Genomic DNA, 26,253 nt, shown 5'->3' with positions numbered 1-26,253 from the left:
TTTTGGTAAAGTTTTGTAAGGAACTATGATATCAGATAGCTAACTTATTATTAAAATTACGTATTCTTACGAACTATTACACCATGCAAACGAAAAAAAATTATCGATAGGGTAGGATGTAGGTACATTGAAGTATATAAAACGGCGTAAATAAATTCTCATAAAAAATATACCCAAATAAACGATAAAATCGTTTGCCTAACGTCCAACCTATTATAAACAAGTTCGCTCTATTCATGAACTGAGCCAGAAAGAGATAGCAAAACATTGCATAATAAAACGACACTCTTCTAAAAACGTTGCACAAATAACGTCGAACAATAAAGTCCAAACCGCCCAACGAATTTTCTTACCGACGGTACTCGGCTGAAAGATTTCCACCCCGCGCCGGGGAGGGGGGCCGCGGTCGAGGTGGCGGGGCCTTCGCTCCCTGCCCCTGCAGGCCACCGGGCCAATGGCGGCGCGGCGCGCCCTGGCCCGACCCGGCTCAGTCGTGGCTGAACCGCGACCCTTGACACACAAGCGCGTCGCGCGGTCTCTTGCCCTGTGACGGCAACCGGCATCATCACGCACGGAGCGCTAGTTTACGGCGGGGTCGGAGGCCCGGGGCTTTGCCCTCCGAGAGCCCCTGACCTCCCGCCTCTCGAGCTCGGCTTTCGCGGTAGCTGGCGGGAAGACGAGCTCCTACCGTCTACGCCCGCGAGTCAGGCCGCTTCCACGCAGAGCGGATCCTCCGCGACGGACAAGGGCCAGAATGTGGAGTGCGTGGTCTGCGGAGACAAGTCGTCGGGGAAACACTACGGCCAGTTCACTTGTGAGGGTACGTAATCTTGTGAAGTGAAAGTGAATTAGTGCTTAGCGACGGAAATCTGCGTGATTTGTGCGGTGTCCGTCCCGATTTGAGTGATCCAAAACTTTGCTTCCTAGGCTCGCGGTGTGTGATATAAAGTTTTTGGCGTAGCTCTTTAGGTAAATTAGTCGCTAAATTAGTAGGAAATGGTTGCAAAAATTCTAAAAACAAGTGAAAAGTTACATTTTGGTAATCTTTTGTAAATCTATGACAAAATCGCGTAATAAAATAAAACTTTGGGAAAACTTGTGAACCCGTGCTGTAAAAGAGGCGTAATTAAAAATTTGCAAACTGAAAAGTTCCGTGCTGAGTAGATCGGTGATTTGTTACCAAAATTGAATATGTTACGATACGAGACTATTAGTTAACATGATTGATGATCGGTCGAAACGGCAATTATAGTATCATTCGGAATTATTACTGTGATTTTAACTATTTTATCGCGGCTCGATATTGTAGGCTACGCAATGTTACCAATTTGTGCCTCTTGAAACTATCGTGGATTCGTTAGTTGATTTCAACATACGCCTATATACAATTAGTTATTTCTTCAAAAATAAAAATAATTTCTACTGTTCTTGTTAGTTTAATAATAACAATATTTCCGCATTAATTCCATAAAAGCTTAATAAATTAAACAGAGGAGACGATTTCTACTCCCCTTTTGACCTTTTAAATATCAATTAAGAAAAGTTCGCGCGACAACATTTCTAATCAGAATGCAATAGGACAAAGTTTTCTCAAAATGTCTGTCTGTAAAGATAAGGGGGTGCCTCACATTTATGCAAATTACGTGAAATTGCTGCTTTTTGACTTACGACGTTTTGGTTTTATGCACAATTTGATCCGTAAAAGTCTATGCAAAAAATAATTGAAATATTAATTGTTTTTTTTTGTGGTTATTTCTAAAATATTACAAGAATTATACCTAAGTAAACACCGTTATCAATAAATAAAGAAACAAAACACAGATTTACGCATAGGAATGTAATTAAATCACTCAATTTTACTAGGTAGATGCTGCAAGTCAAAAGATTATTTAGGTATTAACCAATAAAAATAGTGTTATACTGCAACAAAAATAACAAAAACGAGAAAACAAAAGTCATTAAAGAAACAAGTGAAACGTATACTATACAATGTCGGGTGCATGTCACCAAATAATTATGTTCAACTGTAGATGTGACAGATTGACTTGGGAACGGAACGGGGTTTTAGCACTACATTGTTAAAGAAAAAATACTTTCCTATGAACCATCAGATTACTTTGTTAAACCTATACGTGTAATTATATTTTTCTTAACATTTTCACTAAGACTTTTCACTTAGTTAATTCTGAAATAATTTGAAAAAAATTAGAAATTTTTTATTATTATCTTGTATGTCTCTACCAGACCTCGGGACTATAGAGTCCCGGATTTTTGGGAGGCGAACGTGGGGCCGAAGCCAACACGCTGAAGCCCTTTTGAGACAACTTTAATGAAATGGTGACACAAAACCGACGATTATCCCTGTATACACTATAGAAATGTACCCAAGGACAATCCCCGGTTCTGTGCAAAAGTATTGCTAACTATGGATGAAAACTACTTGGGCTATTGTGATGGGATGCTAGTGGACTAGAAATGGGGAAACTACGGGAACTATGGCACCTGCCGATATTATTATTATTATTTTTTTATCGATGATTTAGTTGTAGATATTTATTTTAGCAATTTTGTTTTTATTTTTGGCGGATAAATGATACAAGTGGATTTGAATACTGATAAAATACAAAGTGATGGATTGAACGTTTTGTTTCACTCGACAGCTCGTGTCTTGTTCTAATTGTAATCGATTGATATTATTGCGAAAATGTTTTAGCTTTGCATTTTTTATTGTTCTCAATACGTACTTAGTAGGTATCATATCAACCATCTAAAAATCGTTATTATATGTTTTTGCTGTACCCCAGATAGGTATCTTGGCAAAATCACCTACATATTATTTTTAAAATTAGTCTTGTTTACATTTATTGCAATAAAATAAGCCCAAACTCATACTTATTTCTCTAAAAAAAATGCCACAACCACATTTCTCAACGAAAAAAAAAACAAGTGAACACCGCTTGCAAAAAAACGGACCCAAAACAAACAAAATCCGTATTAAAAGGACTGGCTAGTAACCCGACCCTGATGACATAATAGTTGGCACCAAGTGTAGTCATTACAATCACCTTGACCCTCGGGCCAACCTGCATGAACCATACTTTCGTGATATTACTTATAAACAAAACGCTAAGGGTGTCTTTGTACACGTTTAGTTTCATTCGATGAATTCTAGTTGTTTTTTTAATAAGGTGTAACTTTTTTTTTCTGTTGAATGGGTTAGGTGTTAGGGACTCTAGTCAGCAAGTTTTGCGAAAAATTATATTTGTTCTAACAACGGATCCTTAGGTACACCGAAATTTTCTGATTTTGGTTCGCATTTAATATTCATTTTTGAACTTGTATTTTAATTTTGAAAATCAGTTTATTCTAATATTTTCTGTGTCTTTACCAGCCAGCACTAGTCTATCTTTTACACAACACGCTCAAAACTATCTACTATTGTATTCACACACTATACTTCGTATACTTATTCTATACTTCATATACCAATGTATTGTCTTAGAGGTGTCAGAATTAAAATTGTTAATTCAGACAATAGTGTCCGTTGGTATGTCTGACTGTTGGTTGCGCAACCACAGCAGGTTGTCAGTCAACTTTCAAATGGAGATTTTGAAATGTATTAGGGATTCCGTTTTGTTTGGTAAAAGAAAGGAAATGTTTTCGTTTATATGAATATGGATGCTGCGAAATTAATTGTGTTAATCTTTAAAAAGAGAATTATATCATATTAAGAACTAGCCGTTTCCCGCGGTTTTCTAGTAGTCTTCCCATACCTGAATAAATGCTATGCCCACGGGACAGTGTAGCTTCCTAACAGAGATTTTTTTCCAAGTTGTCTGGTCTTATATTTCGAAGCGTTTATTATGCCTACAAATAAAAATATCTTCTACTAGCTGACCCGGCGAACTTCGTACCGCCTAATTATTGGAGGCATATTTTACACAATACTTTTTTTATTTTCGATTTTTTTCTTATTTGCTCACCGTTTAGACCTACCCTGGATTACGACAAACATTTTAAAACCAAAATCAGCTCAATCGGCCCAGCCGTTCTCGAGTTTTAATCAGACTAACGAACAACAATTCATTTTTATTTATATAGATATAATATTAGTACAGACATAGAAAACTGATAAGATTAGTCCTTATGATGTTACATAGAATGAGAAGTGCAAGGAAGTTTATAGCAAAGGGTGGAAAGCGCAAGTCACTACAAAAAAGCTCGCGTCTGCGTCGGTTGCAGTTGCAGAAAGGTAAATCTGCAATTTCCATGCCTTATGTTTAAGAGGCTAGAAAGTAGTCTGAAATTGATTAAAATACCTAATATAAGTAGTTTTTTCTCTGTGCAGGACTTCATCGGATTTAGTTCATTACTTATCGACAACTAACAAAGTAACTTCCAAATATTTTTGCACCACATAACGAATTTTGCTTCAACGGAAATACCTAATTCTCTGACCTATAACAGATCCTCGGCGCCATTCACGCCAAACCTTATCAATTGCCAACAAAAATTCAAGCTTACATTATACAGAATTCGTACTAATTCCAAAATAAACCCGAGTTGAATATATCCGGTAGAATTTTTGAACAAAATTAATTGGTCGCAACTATTTTCGTTGTTATCAATGTAGGCTTGGCGCCGGTAAGGTTGTGACCTCAGATATCAAAGGCCCAAGACCCGATAAATGTAATTTAAAGTAGAAAATTCACTACCTACTTTTTGTGTCTCATTGGGTTATGATTACGTAATTTCTGGGGTATCACGTGTATTCTGAATGGAATTGGTAATGTTCTATTTTGTTGGAGTGTATATTAGTCCCGTAGTTCTAAAGCTTTACTAGCAGATCTTCGATTGTTGAGCTGTTATGGGCTTCTGTTTCATTTCTAAGTGCGTGTAGAGATGATATCTTTTATATTGCTTGCACTTTACCTCTAAGTTCTTCTGATTCTGTGACTTATCATCTCATATCTTCATTACTTAATGTTAAACTACGTGACTTTTCTGAGAGAACATGAACGAACTTCTTATGGCATTAATATAATATTTCGATAAATATATTTCCTAAGTGGTTATCTTCACCAAGTACGGCAGTCTTAAACACCATTAACTTACGGTCGCTACCATCCAAATAATAAGATTTGTTTCTCCACTAAATATGTAAAAATCCCACTAAATGCGTACGTTAATATACCACAAATCCTCATAAGTCGTACTATATTTCAGCTGTGCTATCACATGATAACTCCCTGAGAGTGTATCGATAAAGCGCATTAGTGTTGTGCTCATAAAGTGTTATTTTGATGTCGACAAATCCACTTTATTAGCAGTCGGACCCCCCGCTGATGGAATTAGAACCCTGTCGAAGTAAAACCATGCAGTCTCTGAGGTCAACTTGCACTAAAAGTGTTTATAGGCGTTATAACGACAAAGTCCCAGGCCGAAGCGCTTCTTTTGACTTAAATGCTCGCGTCCGTGAGCGACAATAGTGATCGCAGTTGACACCTGGAGGTAGTGATGTGTGGTGTCGATACTTTTTTTCTATCGATAACGTTAATATTTCAGATTTCTGTTATTATTTTAAAAATACTTCTAGGATAAGAAAAAATACATACAATTAAGCTTTCAGTAAAGATCTATACGAATCTAATTACAGAAACTGTAGTAATACTCTTTCAATGCTCGCGTCCGCCAACTTTAAGAAAAGTTGAGAAAACTAGTCGTATTTCAATTCAATACCTATACGAACAACTTTTCTCAAAGGTATCTACTTAGCTTTAAATTACCTTTACATTATATCCTGTGTAATAGCATTCAAATCCTTAACGAAATAATTATTGCCATTAAAATACTTTATAGATTTCAAATTATAAAACGTTTACTTTATTGCTTTACGTTGATAACATACTCATAGATCTTATATTCAAAACGTAGCTTTGTTCTGACGTAAAATGCGCAATAAATTATTATTCAAATTGTATTATATTAAATAAATATCGCAGCCATGAATTACGTTGCGTCGCGTTATCGACACGCGGTGGCATCACTATCGACCACTATAACCGGTCAGTTTATGGTATGTTTTGTCCGGCGATACCGTGGCAGTTAACCCTATCTTTACGAGCGACTCTAAACATAAGTGTCTTTCCGAACTTATTTATTTTTATCTCATTCCACTTTTTAAATTGAATCCAAGTTCGGCGCGTGTGTGGCTCTCCTCTTTCCACTAAAACTGTCAATAAAACGCTCGAACCTCTTGAATCATGTCGCCTTTTAATGAAAATTTGACTCTCTTTAATATATTATTTATGTGAATTAAACAAGTACTATAGTTCGGCCATTCAGAGAATGCGTTCCTGACACGTCGCGATTGAACTGACGACGTAACTTTGCAATGGCGTTGCAGTTACGATAAAAATATTTTTGCTGGTTGTTTACCGTTTTAACAATTGAGGAGCATTAAAACAACATTATTATATCAATAATCAATGAATGTAGTTACGTCGTCAGTTCAATCGCGACGTGTCAGGAACGCATTCTCTGAATGGCCGAACTATAGCTACGCCTTAATAAGGTAAACATTCGACCGTGTGACGTTAACGACCATTTTCGAAACTTAAAAGCCGCCATATTGTTAAAGAGTACGCGTGTTTGTCACGTCGTAAATCGAAAATTTATATTTTTTTCTCTCGATAAACGTGAGTAGTTTTATTGGGAATTTATTGTGAATTAATTTTATTGTTGATTTAAAAAGAAAAGTTTGATGCATAATGTTGATTGATTAAGAAAATTATGTATCTGAGTTTTACGATAAAATGGATGTCGGTGTCCGCTCGTCGATACATTTATATGTAAATTATTAGCCCTTCACGTTGCATTTTAAATGTTTTATTGTTAACGTGTATTAATATTCATTATTTGCTTCATTAAGCACCTGAGGGCAACAAATAAATTAAATCCGAGGTGCTTTTGTAAAGGAAATGCATGCAATGAAAAATTTTAATCAACAAAAACCGTATTTTAATCTATTTTCGATCGATACTCAAAACGAATACTGTCTGGTAAAAATTGATTTGAAATTTAGATTTTCTGTTTATATCAACGATGTTATATAAAACCGTCGGCGATTTGAAAAAAAATACGAAAAAAACTTATTATTGTTTTTAGAAGCTCAAGTCACATCTTTAAATTAAAATCCTTTCAACTTCAATCGTCCTTTGTTTCTATAGAACGGTTTATACCCCGTCAAGTGTCCATCTACATACATTAAAATTAATAACAATTGTCCGAGAACACATGCAGGATATTCGTACGTGTGTGTGCAACATTCTCAAGAACAGGACCTAGATCATTAAGACGATCCGATGGGTCATTAAAGCGAGTAATTTTTCATTAGACTCCTTCTTTTGTGCATTCGTGACTTAATGAAATGATTAAGGGAAGTTGTATCGATATGTGTGTTGTGTTCTGTATTATGCGCATCACTATTTTATTTTTATTGCTTTTTTGAAAAAATCTTCTCGTTGTATATTATTATAGCTTCAATTTCTAAAGTCTCCTCCATTGCAATTGTTACATCCCTCTTATGAATGGTAGGTAAAACACCACTTTTCTAATTTCCATAAACATTTTGCTTAAACTACAAAAAATATATACCATCTTTCCCTTAATCATTAGCATCACCTTACCTTTAATTTATCAACCATGTTAAATCATTCAAATCATCAGTCCCATAAAATCAACCAACATTTACGCGAACAAGCTAAATTATTTGCACTTGTCTTACGATGTCAAGGCCGAATGCAGCCACAATCGAGAAAACTTGGCCTTATTAACCCCCGACGCAAAAACGACGGGGTGTTATAAGTTTGACATGTCTGTGTGTGTGTGTGTGTGTGTGTGTGTGTGTGTGTGTGTGTGTGTATGTGGCATCGTAGCTCCCAAACGGATGATCCGATTGTAATGCGGTTTTTTTTGTTTAAAAGGTATGTCAGTCGGGAGTGTTCTTAGCTATGTTTGGTGGAAATCGGTTCAGGTCTTCAAGGTCATCAGCTCGTTTGCTAGATGTGATAGGAATGTTACACGATCAGTTTACTTGCAAGTATATGTGGGATCTGAAATTTGAAACACTAATGTCTTTTGGAACCACTGAGCTGGTCTGCTGTTAGGGCACGAAGGTAGGAGACGTAACCCTGAACTGCCTTTTAGTAAACCCATCGAGTTTGGGCTCGTTGAATTTGTCTTGACAAGTTCTCTTCATGTTTCTGATTGACGAGAACCTGATGCTGGAAATGGGATGTGGCGGATGAAACCCTGAAATGCCGGAATGAAACGGATAAACCGATTTATATTTTTGCTGAAAATCTAGAATGTCCAAATGTTTCTCAATCTGTGCAATTCTCCCAGAGCCAGTTTGTCATGAGGATTGTTAAACAGCTTCCTTTGGCCGAGATCGCATATAGCGACCCCATCTTAAGATAAAATAAATTAAATGAAAGAAGGAAAAATTAAGGAGCTTCTTTAAAAAGCATGAAATAAAATTAAATTATAAATTTAAAAAAACCCCCGACCCAAAAAAGTACGCAATAATTATGACAAAAGATTAAAAACGCTAAACCCTATAAAAAGCAAAAAATAACTTTTAACACTACGTAAACTAAATTTTGACGTGTCGGGGGACCGCTTTTTACCTTCATAAATACTTACATAAATCAAATGATACCTACCTAATTACAACATTCGTTAAAAAAAAAAAACACGTATCTAAAGTAATGAATTAGAGCGGTCCCCCGACACGAAAAAATTTAGTTTACGTAGTGTTAAAAGTTATTTTTTGCTTTTTATAGGGTTTAGCGTTTTTAATCTTTTGTCATAATTATTGCGTACTTTTTTGGGTCGGGGGTTTTTTTAAATTTATAATTTAATTTTAACTAATCGAAGGTTCTAACGACTCCCAGTCCTAAGTCAGTGATTGATGCATCATTAATGATCACCTCGGATAATTGATTTACTTCTAATTCAATTTAAAGCTTCGTTATTACGATTTTAATTCAGTTCTCAGTTGAAGAAAGAGTAGAAATTATGATAGGGAAGAAATGTTTAATGACATAAATGATGTGTATGAAATTGGAAATATTTATAATGATAAAGCTACCAATGAGCTTAACAATATAGAGAGTCAAGATAATATTACGAGCAAATAAATAATAATATTCTTCGAAAACAATGACACTAATACTGCTATTATTAAAAACAGACAGAAACTCAAACATATCAATCGTTTAATTATCTCCCCAACTGCCACAGATCCATAAATCTAGAAAGAAAAGCGGAATCTCTTGTCCTACAAGACAACAGCGTTGACCACTAAATGAAGATTTAATGGCGTTTGGATATCTTTATTTATTACTTTAGTAACATCCTCAGGTGCGGGAAATACTTACTGTTCTATGGGAAACTAGTATTTCTTTTGTTTTTTGATAATACTGCTTAATATCTTTGCCATACAACCTTTTTTGTTTACTAGTGTTTAAAACTCTTTGCTTTCCAAACCTAGGATTCTAAATACAAATTATTTATGTATGTTTTTTTCTTTGTTCCAAATTCAAAAATGACTTCAATACCACGTTTAAGTTGTACAATTACTTTGTCAACGTTAAATAGCAATGTTTATATCAAATGCGAATGTTGCCTGTTACAAAATTGCTAGTAATACATTACGAGGTCACGTTCTCAATAAAGGCATTTGACTAGATGACTGATATTTATTACTAATCACATTGATGGGATTTTTATGGCGTACTACAAAATACTTGCATGCCTATAAATCTGAAATTCCACTTGATTGTCACAATAGTGCTGCGCTCGTGTCTTCATTTGGTTTTTTGTTTACCTTTTGAATTACAATAAGATTCCTTGTAACATGACTTTTTTCTTCACATAACTTGAAGTCACATACCGTGTCCATTGCATTCCGATTGTCCCAAATCAATCATACACAGAATTTAGTACATTGTTTTCTCCAAATCTTGCTTATTTAGTGAATATTGTGAATATTTTCGCAAAACAGCAAAAGCTTCATCAGTGTTACTAAGATTGTCGCTATGTAATGGCTTATTCAGTGTCCAGTATACGAACTCTTTTCCTTAAATTAATAGCTCAAGTTTCAGTCCCATTTCTGGCTTCATACCAAGCATGTTCAATAATCTATACAGCTTGAATATTCTAAACTGACAGCCAGTAAATAACGTAACAGCTTTCTCGCAAAACCATCCGTTACCTTCATTCTCTCACAGCCTTCATTCATAAATCAAACGTATGCGCATAATTGCAATTTTAATGAACCTAAAATTCTTCAATGAATCTTATAATTATAGCTAAGAAAATGCTGTAAGAGGAATATTCAATTGTGTTGCTAAAATAATGTCGCACGTATGCGCGTTCAGTCGCGAGTCGTATGTCGCAACATTCAGCGACTTTTACGACGGTGATAACTCATCGAGGCTATAATATTCGCTGGTGAAGTCGTAAATGTGATGCATGATGCATCGGATGCCAACATGCCACTTGCACTTTTTCGAACTTTGATCCGAACGCCCTATAAAGTAGTAACACCTAGAGATAAAGATCTTGTTTTAGATATAACTACACTACGGGTTCTGGACATAAGATACGCTGTTTTAAGATCTGTGCTTTAAAGTTTACCTTAGACATCAGAGCCAGTTTTATTCAATTGTTTCCATAAAGTTCGCAATTCGCTGCTTTTAAAAACATTTGTTTCAAATGCTTCATTTAGAAAGAAAGATTTGATTTTATTCTCTTCATTGGTTCCTCTTATTTCTTAAAATTCTACTCCTAAAACCAAAATTTGGTCGTTTCCATCGTCTCAACTGCCATAATGGTCAAGCTAGCATTACGTAACATCTCGTGCTATATGTAGGTCAGCAGTACCCTGCAATCTAGGCGTCATTAGCTCGCCAATAATTGTGGACACCACACTTTACTGGCAATGGAGTTCCGCGTCTGTCATTCTTAAACTCACCATACATTGTCTCAGCAATATGTTCAAAATCAGTCTTTGTTTGAGTAGTTACATCTTCTGTTCTCTCCTCCCATTCAGTAACAGTTTAATTTTAGATATATTTTGTTTCATTATCTTGATGATTTTAAGTACTGGTTAAAGTTTATTATACTTTAATGACTTCTTTCAATGGTATATCAAGTTTTATATCTGTTCTATCTTTACGATCATATCTAGTATCTTCAATATCATCACATTCTCCGTTCTGTTTATTATACTGAACCCAGCGTGTAACTGCAATCGCTTGACGAGTTTATTTCTTTATAATGCGTCAACCGCTGCTAGTTGACATTCAAGCAACCTGTCGGTTTATTCACATTTCGATTATATTTAATGATTTCATACCTAGTTCTTTATTTATTTGTTTTGTATACATTTCTGTACCTGCCAGTTCTTTGTCTTGTTGTGTTGGTGCGCTATGTTTATAAATAGATAAGTTTTCATTTCCTGAGCTATTTTTTTGTCCTAAAATATTGCTATTAATTAAATATGATCAGCAAGTCCAGTCTAACTTTCAGTGTTAGACGTGAACACAACGTAAACTATTAACAATCATCTACAAATGATCATCGTTAGTTCTGTCATCCTTAGCAAAACAATTAAATATTTTTAAAACAAAATTATACAAGGTGTTGATTTGCATTTGTGCCATAGTTCAGGAGGAGGACATAAAGTACGTAAATAATCGATTGGAATTACAGTAGATGGGAAATAGCTAATATGCACTGCTTTTTTTGTCATTGTAATGTCGTAGTATTTCAGAAGTAATCCAATTTTATGAATGAAATTTACGAATGATCGTTGCGTATTCTTTGTGTTTGCGTTTGTGTGAGGGCGCAGCACGGTTTTAAGGCCAGTAACACACACGCCAAGTTTAAATACGGCTAGATGACATAGACGGAATTCGGAAAAAAAATAATTAAAAAAAAATTACGTACCAATTTTTTGGTTGATTTGGGTCGAGAATCATTAGCATAATTACATCCTTGACTATGGCACGGATGCAAATCAACAGCTTGTATATGTATAGGATTGGTTGATCCTCTGATGCACTTTTTACTGCCGTGAAAACTGAAGCTCATCGCTCCAGAAACTTTTACTAACCACTAACACAAGTAGGAAATCACGATATCTGCATAAAATTTCTCTTCAAACCAGCCTTTTACAGCTTTAGCCTTAAATTATTGGCAGTATTCCAATGATTTTAAAGACAGTTCATATTAAACTGTTATTTATTGGCTTCTATTAGGAAAATGCGATTAATTTATTGATAGTATTCAGTACCTATATATTAGTTTTCCAATTGAATGGTCAACTCAGAAAGTTAATTGCGTCTTTTCATTCGATATTAGCATTGAAAGTTTGCCTAATAAAGGCTTCTTGATGTCTGTAGTCAAATTGTTCTTTGTTTGTCATTCTATCTACCGTTATATGTCGGCATGTAAGTGTATTGTTTCTAGGTCATTTACAATGAGAATTAATGTAAATGAATAGGTATTTCAACTAGCAGTCTGTTTCAAAAAATGTACCTATTTTCTTCAATCCAATCATTAAGGTTTATGACAGCACGTCTTCCTCCTCTGAAGTTCTTATTAACTGTTCCATTTAAATTACTATCATCTTTTAGACTTTGCTTATCCAGAAATACACATTACAAAATATCCTTCCACGTCTTACTGTAGCCCCCACCTGTATCTTACGTTTGTCTCCTCTCAGCTATAAATTCTTGTGAAATAAACTCAAACCACACTCCGGTTGGACGCGATGCACTATCTATTTCCTTCCAGTTCACTTTCTCAACATTTCTCGGGATTTATGTCAAAGAATCTAAGAACCATTGTTTTTATTTTCACTTCAAATCTTTGTGTCGATGCACTCTTTATCATCTCGCGTGGAATACAATTTGCAACTGCTGATGTTCCCAACGATAAGTAGTAATTGGGAGGCAGTGTTCCCGAGTGGTGGCGTGCGGAGGTGGCGGGTAAACGCTGCGGTTGGAACGCGGATGTGTCACTAGGGATGTCAGATCATATAGTAGGTTTCTATTTGATTTATTTGAAAATACTTCATAATATTTGAAAGTTTGACAACGCTTAATGACTATAGTGTGAGTCGTTGACTCTCAGTACACGATTGCAACGATTAATATTAAAATGATGATACTCCAGCTCAGATTCATCTGGGGCACATTATTGGTGCATCTAATTTTTGTGCTTGTGTAAAAACAGCATACCGCTTACAAAAGGCTTAAATACTTATAGCTCCAAAACTACAGTCCATTCTTAATCTCCAAAAACTTCAAAAAAAAATGAACCAACATTTAGTAACGAGCGTCTAACCCGCCGCACGTACCACGGTCCTGCGTTAACCGCACAGCGTCTTATCTGCACATTGGCTACGTGAGCAAACCTCTAACGGTATCGCAACTAGCGAGAACCTCGAACGAAGGCGCTTTGCTGCCTAAACATGCTGAATTTTCAGTTGCATGCCCATTCTTTAACAGCGTCTTGACTTTTAGAAGCATCGAAGTAAAATTTTCAAAAGCAAATCTTTCATTTAACGTAGTACCGTCTAGTGACAATAAAGATAATAAGCATACATGCAACATAAATGTTTGCTATAGAACAATTTAATGGTGCATTAGAATTCGCCAGACATCTCAAAATCTGTGGTCACGATTTTGAATAGTGAGATAATTATAATTGCGAACTGCACTTTGAAATACATCTCGTTCAATTAAAGTTTAATAAACATTTTAATCTTAGAAATGGTAAAATTCGGACTGAAATTAGTTTCATGAACAAATTAGTTGTAGTAGGTACAAAATGCGACGTCAGTGTGACGTTAAAAGTTTTGAAACACAGTTTCCTCATTATTTATTACAAAAGCCTTGTGTCGAAGAACAATATAAAAATACTCGGCAAGTAGTTACACAAGTAGGTATATGAACAAATTAGTAAAACGTATGATACTGTGGTTCACGACGTAGAAAACATTAAACTATAACAAGGTATATAAGGAACACAGTATATTTTTGACATTTACAAACTGAAATATTTCCTCAGGTTTATTTTTTTTTAACAGACAGTTATGAACTTAATATGCGCAACTCTTTGAAATGGATATTAACACACAAGGTTATGGAAAATTAAAAAGGTGATATTCAAGTGTACCTCACATTATACGAGTATGTAGAAGGAATCAAGCACATATAGGACAAAGGAGCTTTACAAGAAATACAACGTAAACAAGAGAAACACGGAACACTATGAGTGCATCAATCAATTAATTAGCCCTGATTAGCAAAGCAATAGATACTTAAAACTACGACTAATGTTTTACGACCAAATTAAAAACCACAATAAAAGTAAACTGATACTCATGATTATAATAATACCAATTAATATGAAGAAGTCTATTTAATATTTGACTTGAAACGAGATCTTTTATAGCTCTGATTTTATTTCGGAAGTCAAAACGTTTAAGATATCCGATCGACTGATAGTAATCGAAGATCATTGGTTCAAATCGATGGAGTCTGGGCACGATTTGTACAAGTATCGTCTTCCTCTGCATTTAGAGTCACAGAAAATGGTGCTCAATGTAACTTGAAACAACAATAAGTTTTAAGTGTTGATGGGAGTCGAGGAGTCGTTTCTATAATTATTTTTCTACCGTAGCTAGCGAATTAGATATTAACAGTACACATTTCTTGTAAATAATCATCCATTTTAAGTCAAAATACTTTATTTCATCTTTCTTGGTGTTTTGTAGTATCCTGTAGTTTTGGTTTGTTTTCCATAATGATACGATTTTGAATAGCAGTTACTAAATCGCCATTAAATTATAGGTTTCTTACATTATCAAATAGATACCTTACGTTAGATAAGTCTGTATGTACCCCAAATAGGTTCTCACATTCTGCTAAGGTAAGACCAGTAACACCGCCCTGAATTGTAGATAAACATGGATAAATGTCGTTGATATTTAAATCTACTAATACATAATGTTTAGACGTTTGCATAACTTCCTTACAAATCCACAGAGCCGTCCAATCACTGTATTTTATTAGTTTATTTAATGGCTTATAAACATGCGAGATCTAGTTTGGATCCCAAAATGCAGAAGCATAATTTAATTGGTAAACTGCTTTGAAGTCAAAATTGATATTTTTAAGAACACCGAAATACCAGAGCTTGTTGAAACGATCGCTAAATCTAATATAGTAGACGCATACGTGACAATTTTCGATAAACGATTACGTTCGTCTGACAGCACAAATATTTTTCTCAATAATTTACAGCGATTCGGCGACCATAAGATTTTTTATAGAAAATTCGATTTCTTTTCTTAGACGCCAATCCATGTTTTACTATCTCCTTCTGTAACACCAATCGATTCTCGACCTTAGTGACATTCAAATTCCTGCAAAGTTCATTGTATTTTGAATAAAGGCGCCACGTAGCGCGTATCAAAGCAAATTGTTTCTTATTCTAATATTTACGCATAATATATTCATGAGACTGGTCTTAACTGTCTTAAGATCGTTAAGTTGGTATTTTAACTGTTTTATAAATTTGTATATATTTGACGCTTCCATACAAATCGCCGTTTTTCGATATCGAGTAGCCATTGATATATTATTGTTTTATGGTAATAGGTTTAAGCATATTAACAAAATAGGCTAACAAGTAATTACTACCGGCAATCATAAAGTTTAGTAAAATATTGGGATATCCCCATGTTTGCATACGATCACAAATATGGTGGCTTGTTGACAGATACGAATATTTTACACGCTGATGATGATATACGAACAAACTTCCGAATTTTAAGCGCGCTGTCGAATCAAATGCAGATTTATGAAGTGATTATATCGTAAATAGCAATATAAGTCAAAGCCACCTTATCAAAATACATTTATCCGTTCGGCGAAGTATTTTCCAATAAACTGACGATGATGGAAGTGAAAGTGTGATAAACAACATTACAATGATGAAATCTCTCCCACAGGTTGCAAATCCTTTTTCAAGAGGTCCGTGAGAAGGAACCTGACGTACTCCTGCAGAGGAAATAGAAACTGTCCAATCGACCAACATCATAGAAACCAATGCCAGTACTGCAGGCTAAGAAAATGTCTCAAAATGGGCATGAGGAGAGAAGGTGAGTCAAAAATTTATGAAAAAAACTATTCAGATATTGAAATTGAAGCATGAAATTCCATAATTTGTTTACCAGGACAAAATTTTTGGTAAATACATACTAACAAAATTGGCAACGTAGATAGAAGAGCAACTAACATCCATGCCTATATTGAGACATTTCATACGCGTTTTAAACTGAAATTTTCTTTTGTTCACCGGTACTTTTTGTCAGTATGTAAGTATTAGGTGATAAGATACTATAAATTCGCAAGTTTATTTGCTTTTATTATGATGACAATATGAATGTTCTCACACCAAATCCTTTACATTTGCGTTTTCTGTAGATTTTTTGTTATCTTCTATCGTTTTATTAGTGTTAAGTTCTACTGAATCTACTGAATGAAAATTTTCTCTTCCCATCTTTCATATTATTTTTTAACGCTTCATTCCTTTAAGTTTCAATACATATTCTTTATTTGATTACAAAGCAATTAATTTGAAGCTTGACCTTATATTCCGTTACAATTACAACAAATGATTAGTTGCTACTGATAAATTACATAATACATCAATAATACTAGAATATGCAGTGTTACTAACACAAAAAGCTCGTTTTAAAGATACATTGATTGTCACAAGTGTAATTAGTGAAATCATTAATCTTGTCGAGTCATTAGTCGAGACTGCCCAAGGGCACTGCTCTAAGTAACTGTTGACGATCAATGTTAATATAAAGTTATGGGCCGTAATAGGTTATTATTACGATGGAATTAATATGCCTGGTTATTGTTTTAAAGACAGCTCTATGATTGATGGTATTCAGGAATTCGTATGACCTCAGACGTTTCAAGAAACACTGATAACAATTTCAAGTGAAAAACAAACTTAATGATCCTCAGTGTTTTAGTTAGTAAAAAAGAAGTTTTTCTTTTGTTAGCTTAAATGCGTAAAATGTGGGTTTTAATAGTTTTGTGTCAGGTCAAGGCTGTATAGAAAAGAGTGAACCTTGGTGAGCAGTCAACTTAATGATGTGCGACAATATTGCTTTTAATAGCCTATTGAAAACAACATTGTGAAAACGTTACCTCATGTCTTCCATAAACTTTTAACGAACAATGGAAAAGTTTAGCTTCTACGAACAAACAAACGTCGATTTCATAATCGTTTACAAATATTTTTATTTAGTTATGGCTTACTATAAAAATATTTAGTTAAAGTTATGCCTCTTGATAATTCCACGTCCAAAATTATTTACCCAAAACTCGGAACGACACAGGTGCACATTTTAAAAGATAACACGCGACCGATGTAATTTCCTCATGACATAAAGGAAACGGTCTTGACGGAGGGCACCGAGGTTGAAGAGTTCATAACGTGGACAGAACACCCGCTGAGGTGCTTATTATTATCCATTTAGAGCTGAATGGCACCCGTTTGCCGACCTCTCACATTAACATTTTTGGAAACTAAAATTTATATTTCTGCGTCCGCTGTTTTGACAAATTCAACTGCATCTGCCGATTCTATATAACCCTCATTATCATCTATAATATTTATTATTTCACAAACTCGATCACCAACTTCATTAACATCGTCTGTATCTGTGAATCCTTCTAAAGTTTTTATGAGTTCCACCTTTGCGTCATTAGGGTTGCTCCCTTTGATAATGCAGAGGCCACCTCGTACCGGAAAGGACACGGTAACCCGCCGCTCTCATTCAACCCTTGAGCACAACATTACATCTCTCGACCCCGTCATATTTTGGGCAACAAACGATTTGTTTGCCCTCAGAACAAAAGAAAGGTGCGAACTCCAGTCTCCTTTTTATACGAGATTAACTGTTAATAGAAAAAAATAAGTGTGCCCCTTTTGTCGCTTTTATAATCGTCTTAGATATCAAACTGGTAGATGCGGAGATTAGAGGAGATCTTTTGTACTTTTTTTATAATATTGTTTCACAGTTGGTGGATGTTTTGTAAAACGTTTTAGCTTTGAAAAGGTCCATTGAGGATGAAGCTACCACCTAATACGTTTAATTGTGATAGAACTTGATGTAAGAGATACGTTTTTTGTGTGGTACGGTCTTTGGTTTATGTAACCGTTGTAAATGAGTGGTCAGTTTTGCTTTTAACCTTTTATGTGCGTGTAGTTATTTGTTCGTGTTTGATGTTTTAAAGAGTTTTTGTTGTCAATATCTCAGTGTTGTTCAAAGATTTTTTCTGTCGATGCTTTTATGCTTTTCACTGGACGTGAAGCATTTGACACTGCATCCTAATTTCTAATTACTTTTACTTCCGATTGTAACGGTCAGCTATTATTACTTTTAATATCCATGAAACATTCACTGTCTCCGGTACATTATGATTCTATCAAAGCATAATGGGGTACAACTATTCCATTTGGGAACAGTTATCAGCGCCATGGAAATGCAAATATGAAACAAAGCTCACACATAGATTGATTAATTAAGCACATTAGTGAACCGGTTTATTAAAAGTGCATAAAAGGTGTACATGTACTGTGCCTCGGGTTTGCTCGTCACTTGAACAATGGAGAAGCACCTTTTGTTCAGCGCGCATCAATCACCGCGCATTGTTTGCTATATCTTAATAAGTTTTTGTGTTAGGCCGGTCATTTAGAAAGATTCCGGGTCCCCCAGGCTCGAATTTTAATGGGATGCGATTTTTGCGGGTAGTTGAAAAGTATCTTCCGTGTTGATTTTCGATTTGAGGAAATTTTCAAAATTAGGGATTTTTAAATGTGCGTGTACTAGTTAAGTCTCTATGTTTTATTGATGTTATAAAGCATCATCTTCAGAATGCCTGGCAAAGATTTTTTCTATAATTCTATTCCTTGCATTATTCAGAATATTTGTCAGTTAATGGATCTTTACAAATGCTGTGACACACAAAAAGCATCCCAAAACGTCTTAACCCATCAATTTCAGTTCACTTAGCAACAAAAGTTTCAAGCTTCCTTAACCGTTCGGCTAAAACGCCATCACAGATTACTGCATGCACAAATGACCGCTGACCATGCACAATGTGCATTGTGCCTGACATGTCAAAAACATCATCTTTTCGTTCCCAGGGCGGAATCCAAGGGGCAATAGCTACAATATTGTCCTTCGCGCCTTAACACGCCTCTAAGGTACAATGCTTAAGCTTTCAGAGGGTGGTGGGTCCTTCGGCCACCTGGTCATTTAGCCAACTGACCGTAAGGGTTTGTTTGTGTTAGACCAGTCCTAGTTTTGCAAATATTGCACCGTGAGAATTGTAACGTTTTTGCAAACTAATGGATTGAGGTTATGATTTATGAATAGGGATTATGGGTTGATGGTCGGGATCTTTTTGTTGTTGTTCGAAGTGGGAGAGTAGGGAAAGATGATTAGGTTTAAACTGCAGATGCAGTGGAGATAACTTTGGTACTATTTAGCTTTGAAAGTAGCCCAATTGATATGCCAAATACCAATGTTAATGGAAAAATTTATATGTATAGCGCTTTTCACAAACTAACAATTATAAAGCACTATTAAGCTGAACTGACCTCAAAGCTAACACATAGCACTTACAAATAACGTTTACTTCGGGTTTACCCACAGATTGATCCAAGTTAATCGTGTCAACAATCAGTACGGACGCTTTGGACGAGAATAACTCGGCACACTCTGTGTGCGTCATAGCCGAAAGATAATATCGCTTCTAGTGAGCATAATAACTGTGACATGTCTTACGACGCTCTCGTACTGCGTGTAATGGCCTCATTCTCGGAAAAACACACTCTTACCGACCGACATAAAGATACAATCGTAACGCACGCTTTCCCACGGAACGTCGCGAAAACACCCCTAGACCTAGCCGGACACTGGTCAGAAGTTACAACAAGCCAAAACATTAATTAAAAGGTGAAACATAAACCAGTTTTTGGCAAGGTGCTCGACCCTTCGATACCGGCTAAGCTAATTATATTTCCGCACGTTTTATCACGCATTTGCATGTGAATCGGGGTATAACTACAATTGAAATCGCCACGCTACACTCTTATAGTAAAGCTTTTTGTACGCAGGTACGGACGGGTCGCCCCGCTCAATAGTTGTTAGAAACTTGATAGGTTTTCACTATAAACATTGGCTTTACAGTGTACGGTAGTGAATATTAAATTTCACATTGCGATGAAAAGAGATTTCATCAAGTTATTGTGCCCTTAAAATAGATAGGCACTTTAAATAACACAGGCTTTATGTCGAGCTCATGCACTTTTCCTCATGGCGAGCATCGAAGCTGTGTGAGAGTGCCGACTGGGGGTCACGTACGAAGATATTGGATTTAAAGATTGCAATTCATAGTACACAAATACCCGGGTCAAACTTCACAATCGATCGAACCGTTTGCCATTATAAATATAGACGACTCACAAAATCATAAAATCGGCGTAGAATTACACATTGAATTTGTTAACAGTATTAAAATTACATTTACGATATAAAGGCTAGTTCCAACGGCACGCTTCCACACAACCTTTATTAAATCTAAACCCATTCAGTATGATCAAAAGGCTCTTTTAACATAAAAAGGTAAGCAAGTCCCAACAAATTCAGGTGTACAAAATCCATTTGGAACAAATCGTAAACTCCGGAGCGAAATGGCGTCACAAAAAGGAATCAAAGTGTAAAATCATTTGTGTCGGATTAAAAAAGGAGCTAGCGAACGAGCGTGAGATGTAAGCCACTATCAATCAACTGGTGATTTATATTCCTCCATATGATGTATCGCCGAGCGAGCCACACCAAATGGTAAAAGTATCCGATAATTAACTTTTTAAAATTTGACGGACGCCTTCATCTCGGTCAGGGAAATAAACCTTTTTATTTTATGTAAAAAGAATAACTCGTATTATCGCCGAATGTGGCAGATTGTGAAATTCCTTTGTCTGTTTAGATGACCAGAAAACCTGTTGCTTACGACAAACGCTGGTATGCGATATGTCTATGTTATCATTTATAATGGCGCCAACAATAGAGTTTTTTACTTAATTATTTATATTTATTCAAACATGGGGAATATTACGGAGATTTAGCTGGTTTTAATTAATTGCTACATCAAATGTGTTGGTTGATTTCGTCTAAAATGGTGTGAAAGCCGATATTAATGTTATCAGTTGTACGATCAAAAGCGATAGCAACCTGAGACATGATATAATCTTTAAACTTTAAAATAACACTGTTTTTTAGAAGGATTATCATGATACAAGAAGCAACATTCTTATTAAATGAATTAATAATCAATTAGAATTCTTTAACCAAAAAAGGAATGGATGCGATGTGAGAAAATGGTGATGTTGACTTTGAAGATAAGATTGAAGCAACAACATAACTATGAAGAAATTCCTAAGCTAATAAAAGAGCAACCAATCTAAAATTCACCATTCATCAACCTGTACCCAACATGGCACTGTAGCGCTCGTCAAAATATTCTACAGGGGGTTACCTCAATAGCGTTCCACTTGCCGGCACGGGTTCGAACGTGGACCCCCGCGGCGCGCAGCCCGTTCCTAACGAACTGTGTAGGTGATTTATCTGAACGTACTCTCACACTCTCGATACTAATTCCTTTACGATGTGTGATGTTGCCTCATGAAATATCACTGCAACAGATTTAATATCTAATTTACGTTCATCGGTATATATTTTAGTGATTGGTGGTGCCTCATTTTCAATAAGAATGGCCATAAATATCAATGAACACACTTTACCTTTGCGCTAACATAATTTACAGCAACAGTCGCAGAAATGTCACTAATAATAAATTCAGTTTTTTCTTTTCCCATATTAGCAGCTATATTTATAAGAACATCTTCAAGATGTCTCGACTCATGTATCGCTATTCTAAATCATCAGTGTGTAACTGTAGAAAATAACGTAAAACATTTTGCTCATAGCAGCCACGTGAAAGGTCGTCTAAATCAACATTGATAGGGCTCCTACAGGTGAAATTTTCTCACAGCCAACTCGTTCCGTTCTAACGTCGTATAATCTTGAATACTTGAGAGTAATGCACGGTCTGCATGTATATTGGTTACTACGTTAGTAGTCTCAGGAAACCTGTTCCGGCTGGTCGTGCCCTCTGTACCGTATCCAGCTATAGCACATCTGCATCCAACATTATAGTTTCACTTTATATTTAAACATCATTGCAGCTATGAACCTCACATACACCAGTCTTCCTTCGGAATTTAAAATTTCCACGTCACGCAACCAGATCTTAATCAAGACCAAAGAATGCCAACAAATGCGGATTCACTAAATTATATATTGCTGACAGCTTAATGGAACAGTGAAGCTCCCATCAAAATCATAGATTACGAACAAATATACACAACAGAACTCGATATCGAAAAACAAAAACTAATTTAATATGTTAATGTCAGTGATGGCTCAATAAAATTAACGATAACAGTCCATAATAATCATGACCGTATTTAAAATTGAAACAGCTTTTTCTCCCGACCTGTCGTTTGGAATTCATCTAGCGTCCGCATCTCTATATGTCAGTCCGTCTGTACGTCCGTCATTACACGTGAATCATCCTCGGTATCGTGCGCTGAGAATTTCGTGAGGTCACAGTTTACTATAGCGGTTTAGGCGCCCTGCGGTCGTTTGCCTGATAGAGACAGCGCCATGCCACTGCCCATGTGCTGGAGGAGGACACGCCATGTCTTCTCTGTCTAACGCCGACCGTTTCGTGACCCCACAGCTAATCACATATCTGCAAGCGTATTATGATTATCGCAAGGCTTCGTTTCGTCTTCGTCGGTCGTACGTTGTTGTGGTCAGTGACTCTGTGCATGCTGCCTTCGTTTTGTTTGTCTCTAACATCATTTTATATGCACAATTTGCTTTTAGATACCTCGCGAATTTATTGCACATCTCTGCAGCTTCTTGTGGATTTTATGTCGATGTTTTGTTGTCAAACATAAGTAAATATGGATTGAATGGGAGGTTAATATCGTTTCTAACGTGTTTAGTAATATGGGCATTAATGTCATCGTTGGTTTCCGATACATTTGCGCATACATTTATCAGCGGATGGGTGTAACGAAACAGATTTACCTGTTGCCGGCCTGACATAAATCTCTGGCGGCATTTAATAAGTCGATAATTACAAAAACCCGACGCCGGCTAATGGGGTTGTGGAGTGCTCGACAGGAATGCGCTTAATTCTCAGCACGTGCCTACCAATAGCTTTATTATACAAATCTTGAACGTTTCCCAACCAAATTTATCTTTACGATAACTTTAATTATTTGATTTGGTACTGTTTTGATGTCTTCCGTGTCCGGTTTTTAGTGTTCATTTAGATATGCAGTTCTCGGTGGGCGGCTTTGTTTACATTCTTTAGAGTTAACGACTTTCTATCGAATTTGGATATCGTCTCTGACATTCCTTTTCGCTTAGAAGAATCTGTATCCGACGCTGGGTGCAACAAATCAAAATCATACGTTTATCGTTACATGTCGCACTAATCGAGGTTCTAATCGTGGGTACCATCCGTCACTGGCTTTGCGTCTACTACTTTCTACATTAGTAACAGACAAATCTCTAATCTGTATATTAGAAACAATATTTCTCACTGTCGTAAAAGCCGAGAATTTCCTAATGATATCAAAACACAACCGTTAGAGCAACAAAAGGTGGATGGTCGACCATTTGTCGGTGTTCAAGAGTCGGGCGACAAGTCGCGTGCTAGGGTCTTGTTGAAAAATGTCCGACATAAATAACGGATTATCAACTTGTATCGAGTCGTAACGAGATAGTGGCTAACAACTAAAATAAATAGGCGAACGGTAAATGAAGTTGTGTACCAAACTTTACAATTTAAAACGTACTATGATGTATAATGTGTATCTATAAAGTAAGTTATGACTGCGACTTGCCTTCGTTAATGGTACAATTTATGGAAGAATATTTGTAAGTACGTCGGTCAGTTTGTGAGTCATTAGCCGTGAAATGTTATCTTGATTAGTGTTTATGTACTGATTGACGAGATAACGTATTTTGATGTCGACGTGATCTTCGATTGTTTCTCTTCTTTAATTATCGTCATTTATTTTATTGGGCATAGTTTTGATGTTAAGAACTTAATAAAATACGTCTTAATTTTCTTAAACCACTGCTAATAAGAAATCCCCAATATCTTTTTTCCCACTACCTACAATACAAATACTAGCCTTAATTATTGTCCTTACATCCTCAAGCATTCTATCTTAACATTCTTTGCCTACTACCATACCAGTATCTAAAATATCATCACCACGTGAAGAATCTTCACCATTATCACTTAATTCTTCAACAACTCCCATCTTAACTACTTCAGTTGAAACCACAAAGATTTTATTGTTAAGGGAATTAAAATTATTACATAGAATTATAATATTATTACTGCAGTTCTTATGAAGTAATTAACATGTTTGTATAATGTTCGAGACATAAGTCATTCTTTGTCACTTCGCGTCATGGCGTGTGTTACTCACGCTATATGTCTTATGGGATAGGCAGGAGTCTAGGTAGTTTTGTTTTTAGGTTTTTGAGTCTTTTCTTGTTCGGCAGATGATGATGATGTCTTTTCTTCTTTGTGTGTCTGAATTTTGTTGGATATGCGGTTAATATTAACAATTATGGCTGATAAGATATGAGTAAAAAGTGGAAATAAAAACATACTCCTTATTTTTTATAAATTCGTTAAATTTAAACAGTAAAGCTCTCTAATAATTGGAACTCATAAAAGCTTAAACATGTTTTGTTCGTCTTTAATTAAGTCACCAATAGTCAGAATTAAGTTTGTTACTACAAAGATTTCTCTATAATTAAATAAACATATTTCTTATTTTATAGTTTCGCCAAAGCTGTTAATCTAAGCAGCGTAAACGGTTATACGCCTATAAAACATATCCTATAAAAAATGACATATGTTAAAGAATCGTGATATTCAACAATGAACTCTAAAAGGGTAATTCTAGAACATTTTTTGACGTGTGTCCAAAATCTGTCAATGGTGACTTACGACGTTTTGGGTCTGTAATTTTAGAATAGTTTCGATATGTAGGAATCTAAATTGATACGAGCTTAGTTTTAATAATATTTGTTATGCAAATACAAGTTTATTGAGAATCGATTTATTATATTCTTCTAAGCATCCATCAGTTCGTTCGAACAAATTAGCACAGGGCCAATAAATTAGGGTTGTGTCGATTCAAAAATGCAATATCGATATTCGTGTTTTATACACAATCCTCGAATTGCATTCTTTATTCCAAATCATCCAAGGTGCTTGAAATTGTTGAAATACTAAACATTAATAGGATTTCCGAACTTTTAATTACTTTCCATCAGAAATAAACCATTTTTTGGGATATTTTTCTGGAAAAAGGAGACTTTCTTGATATTGAGTCGATAATATTATAATTGTAGTTGTAATTATAATTAATTCAGGAATCAGATTTCATAGATAGATTCCGAAAAATCTATAGGTATTTACTTCAAATCCATTACCTCCAGAAACCTATAACTTTACGAATAACTCAATTTAACCTTTACCTAATTATTTTCAACAAAGAAACGTCCTAGTTCCTCTTCACGAATCGTGAACTAAATCTTCCTTAAATTATCCTCTAAAAGGATGTAAACTCGGTACAAAAGTTCAAAGTTGATAAATATACCTTAGTTAGTAGGTTAGCGCATCTCCTTTCTATTACTAACCTTTTCATACGGTTAAGTTACTATTAGCGGTTTATTTATACTTGTTGCTTGCCGCCCTTTATTGTTTAGTACTTTAAAGCTCTCGTATTTTGTTAGTAAAGTGTAAATCTTCTTCGGTTTATAATGTTTGTAGGTTGGTTTTGGCTTAACTGTTAATCAGGTCTTTAAGAAATTCTCTTGTTTGTTATTTGATTATGCTGAGCCTTTATTTAAAACAAGTAGGTATCATTATCAAACTCTCACGGCAAGGTTTTAAGCGCTGTTACTGAAATAAA

General features: G+C 35.5%; 1 protein-coding gene across 2 annotated transcripts in view; it reads left to right on the top strand.

Moving 5' to 3' along the window:
* Positions 1-495: 495 nt before the first annotated feature.
* The window catches only part of LOC124637013 (steroid receptor seven-up, isoforms B/C), an 88,689-nt gene continuing 62,931 nt past the window's right edge, over positions 496-26,253 (top strand). For both annotated transcript variants that reach the window (XM_047173323.1, XM_047173322.1), the window contains exons 1-3: positions 496-820; positions 16,094-16,243; positions 16,457-16,459. In XM_047173323.1, the coding sequence (XP_047029279.1) occupies positions 16,225-16,243; positions 16,457-16,459 (22 nt within the window). In that variant the 5' untranslated portion in view covers positions 496-820; positions 16,094-16,224. The remainder of the gene's footprint in view (positions 821-16,093; positions 16,244-16,456; positions 16,460-26,253) is intronic.

This window comes from Helicoverpa zea, chromosome 15 (assembly GCF_022581195.2).
Source record: "Helicoverpa zea isolate HzStark_Cry1AcR chromosome 15, ilHelZeax1.1, whole genome shotgun sequence".
NCBI lineage: Eukaryota > Metazoa > Arthropoda > Insecta > Lepidoptera > Noctuidae > Helicoverpa > Helicoverpa zea.
The sequence above is the reverse complement of the archived record's forward strand: the minus strand, read 5'-3'. Positions and strand labels throughout refer to the sequence as shown.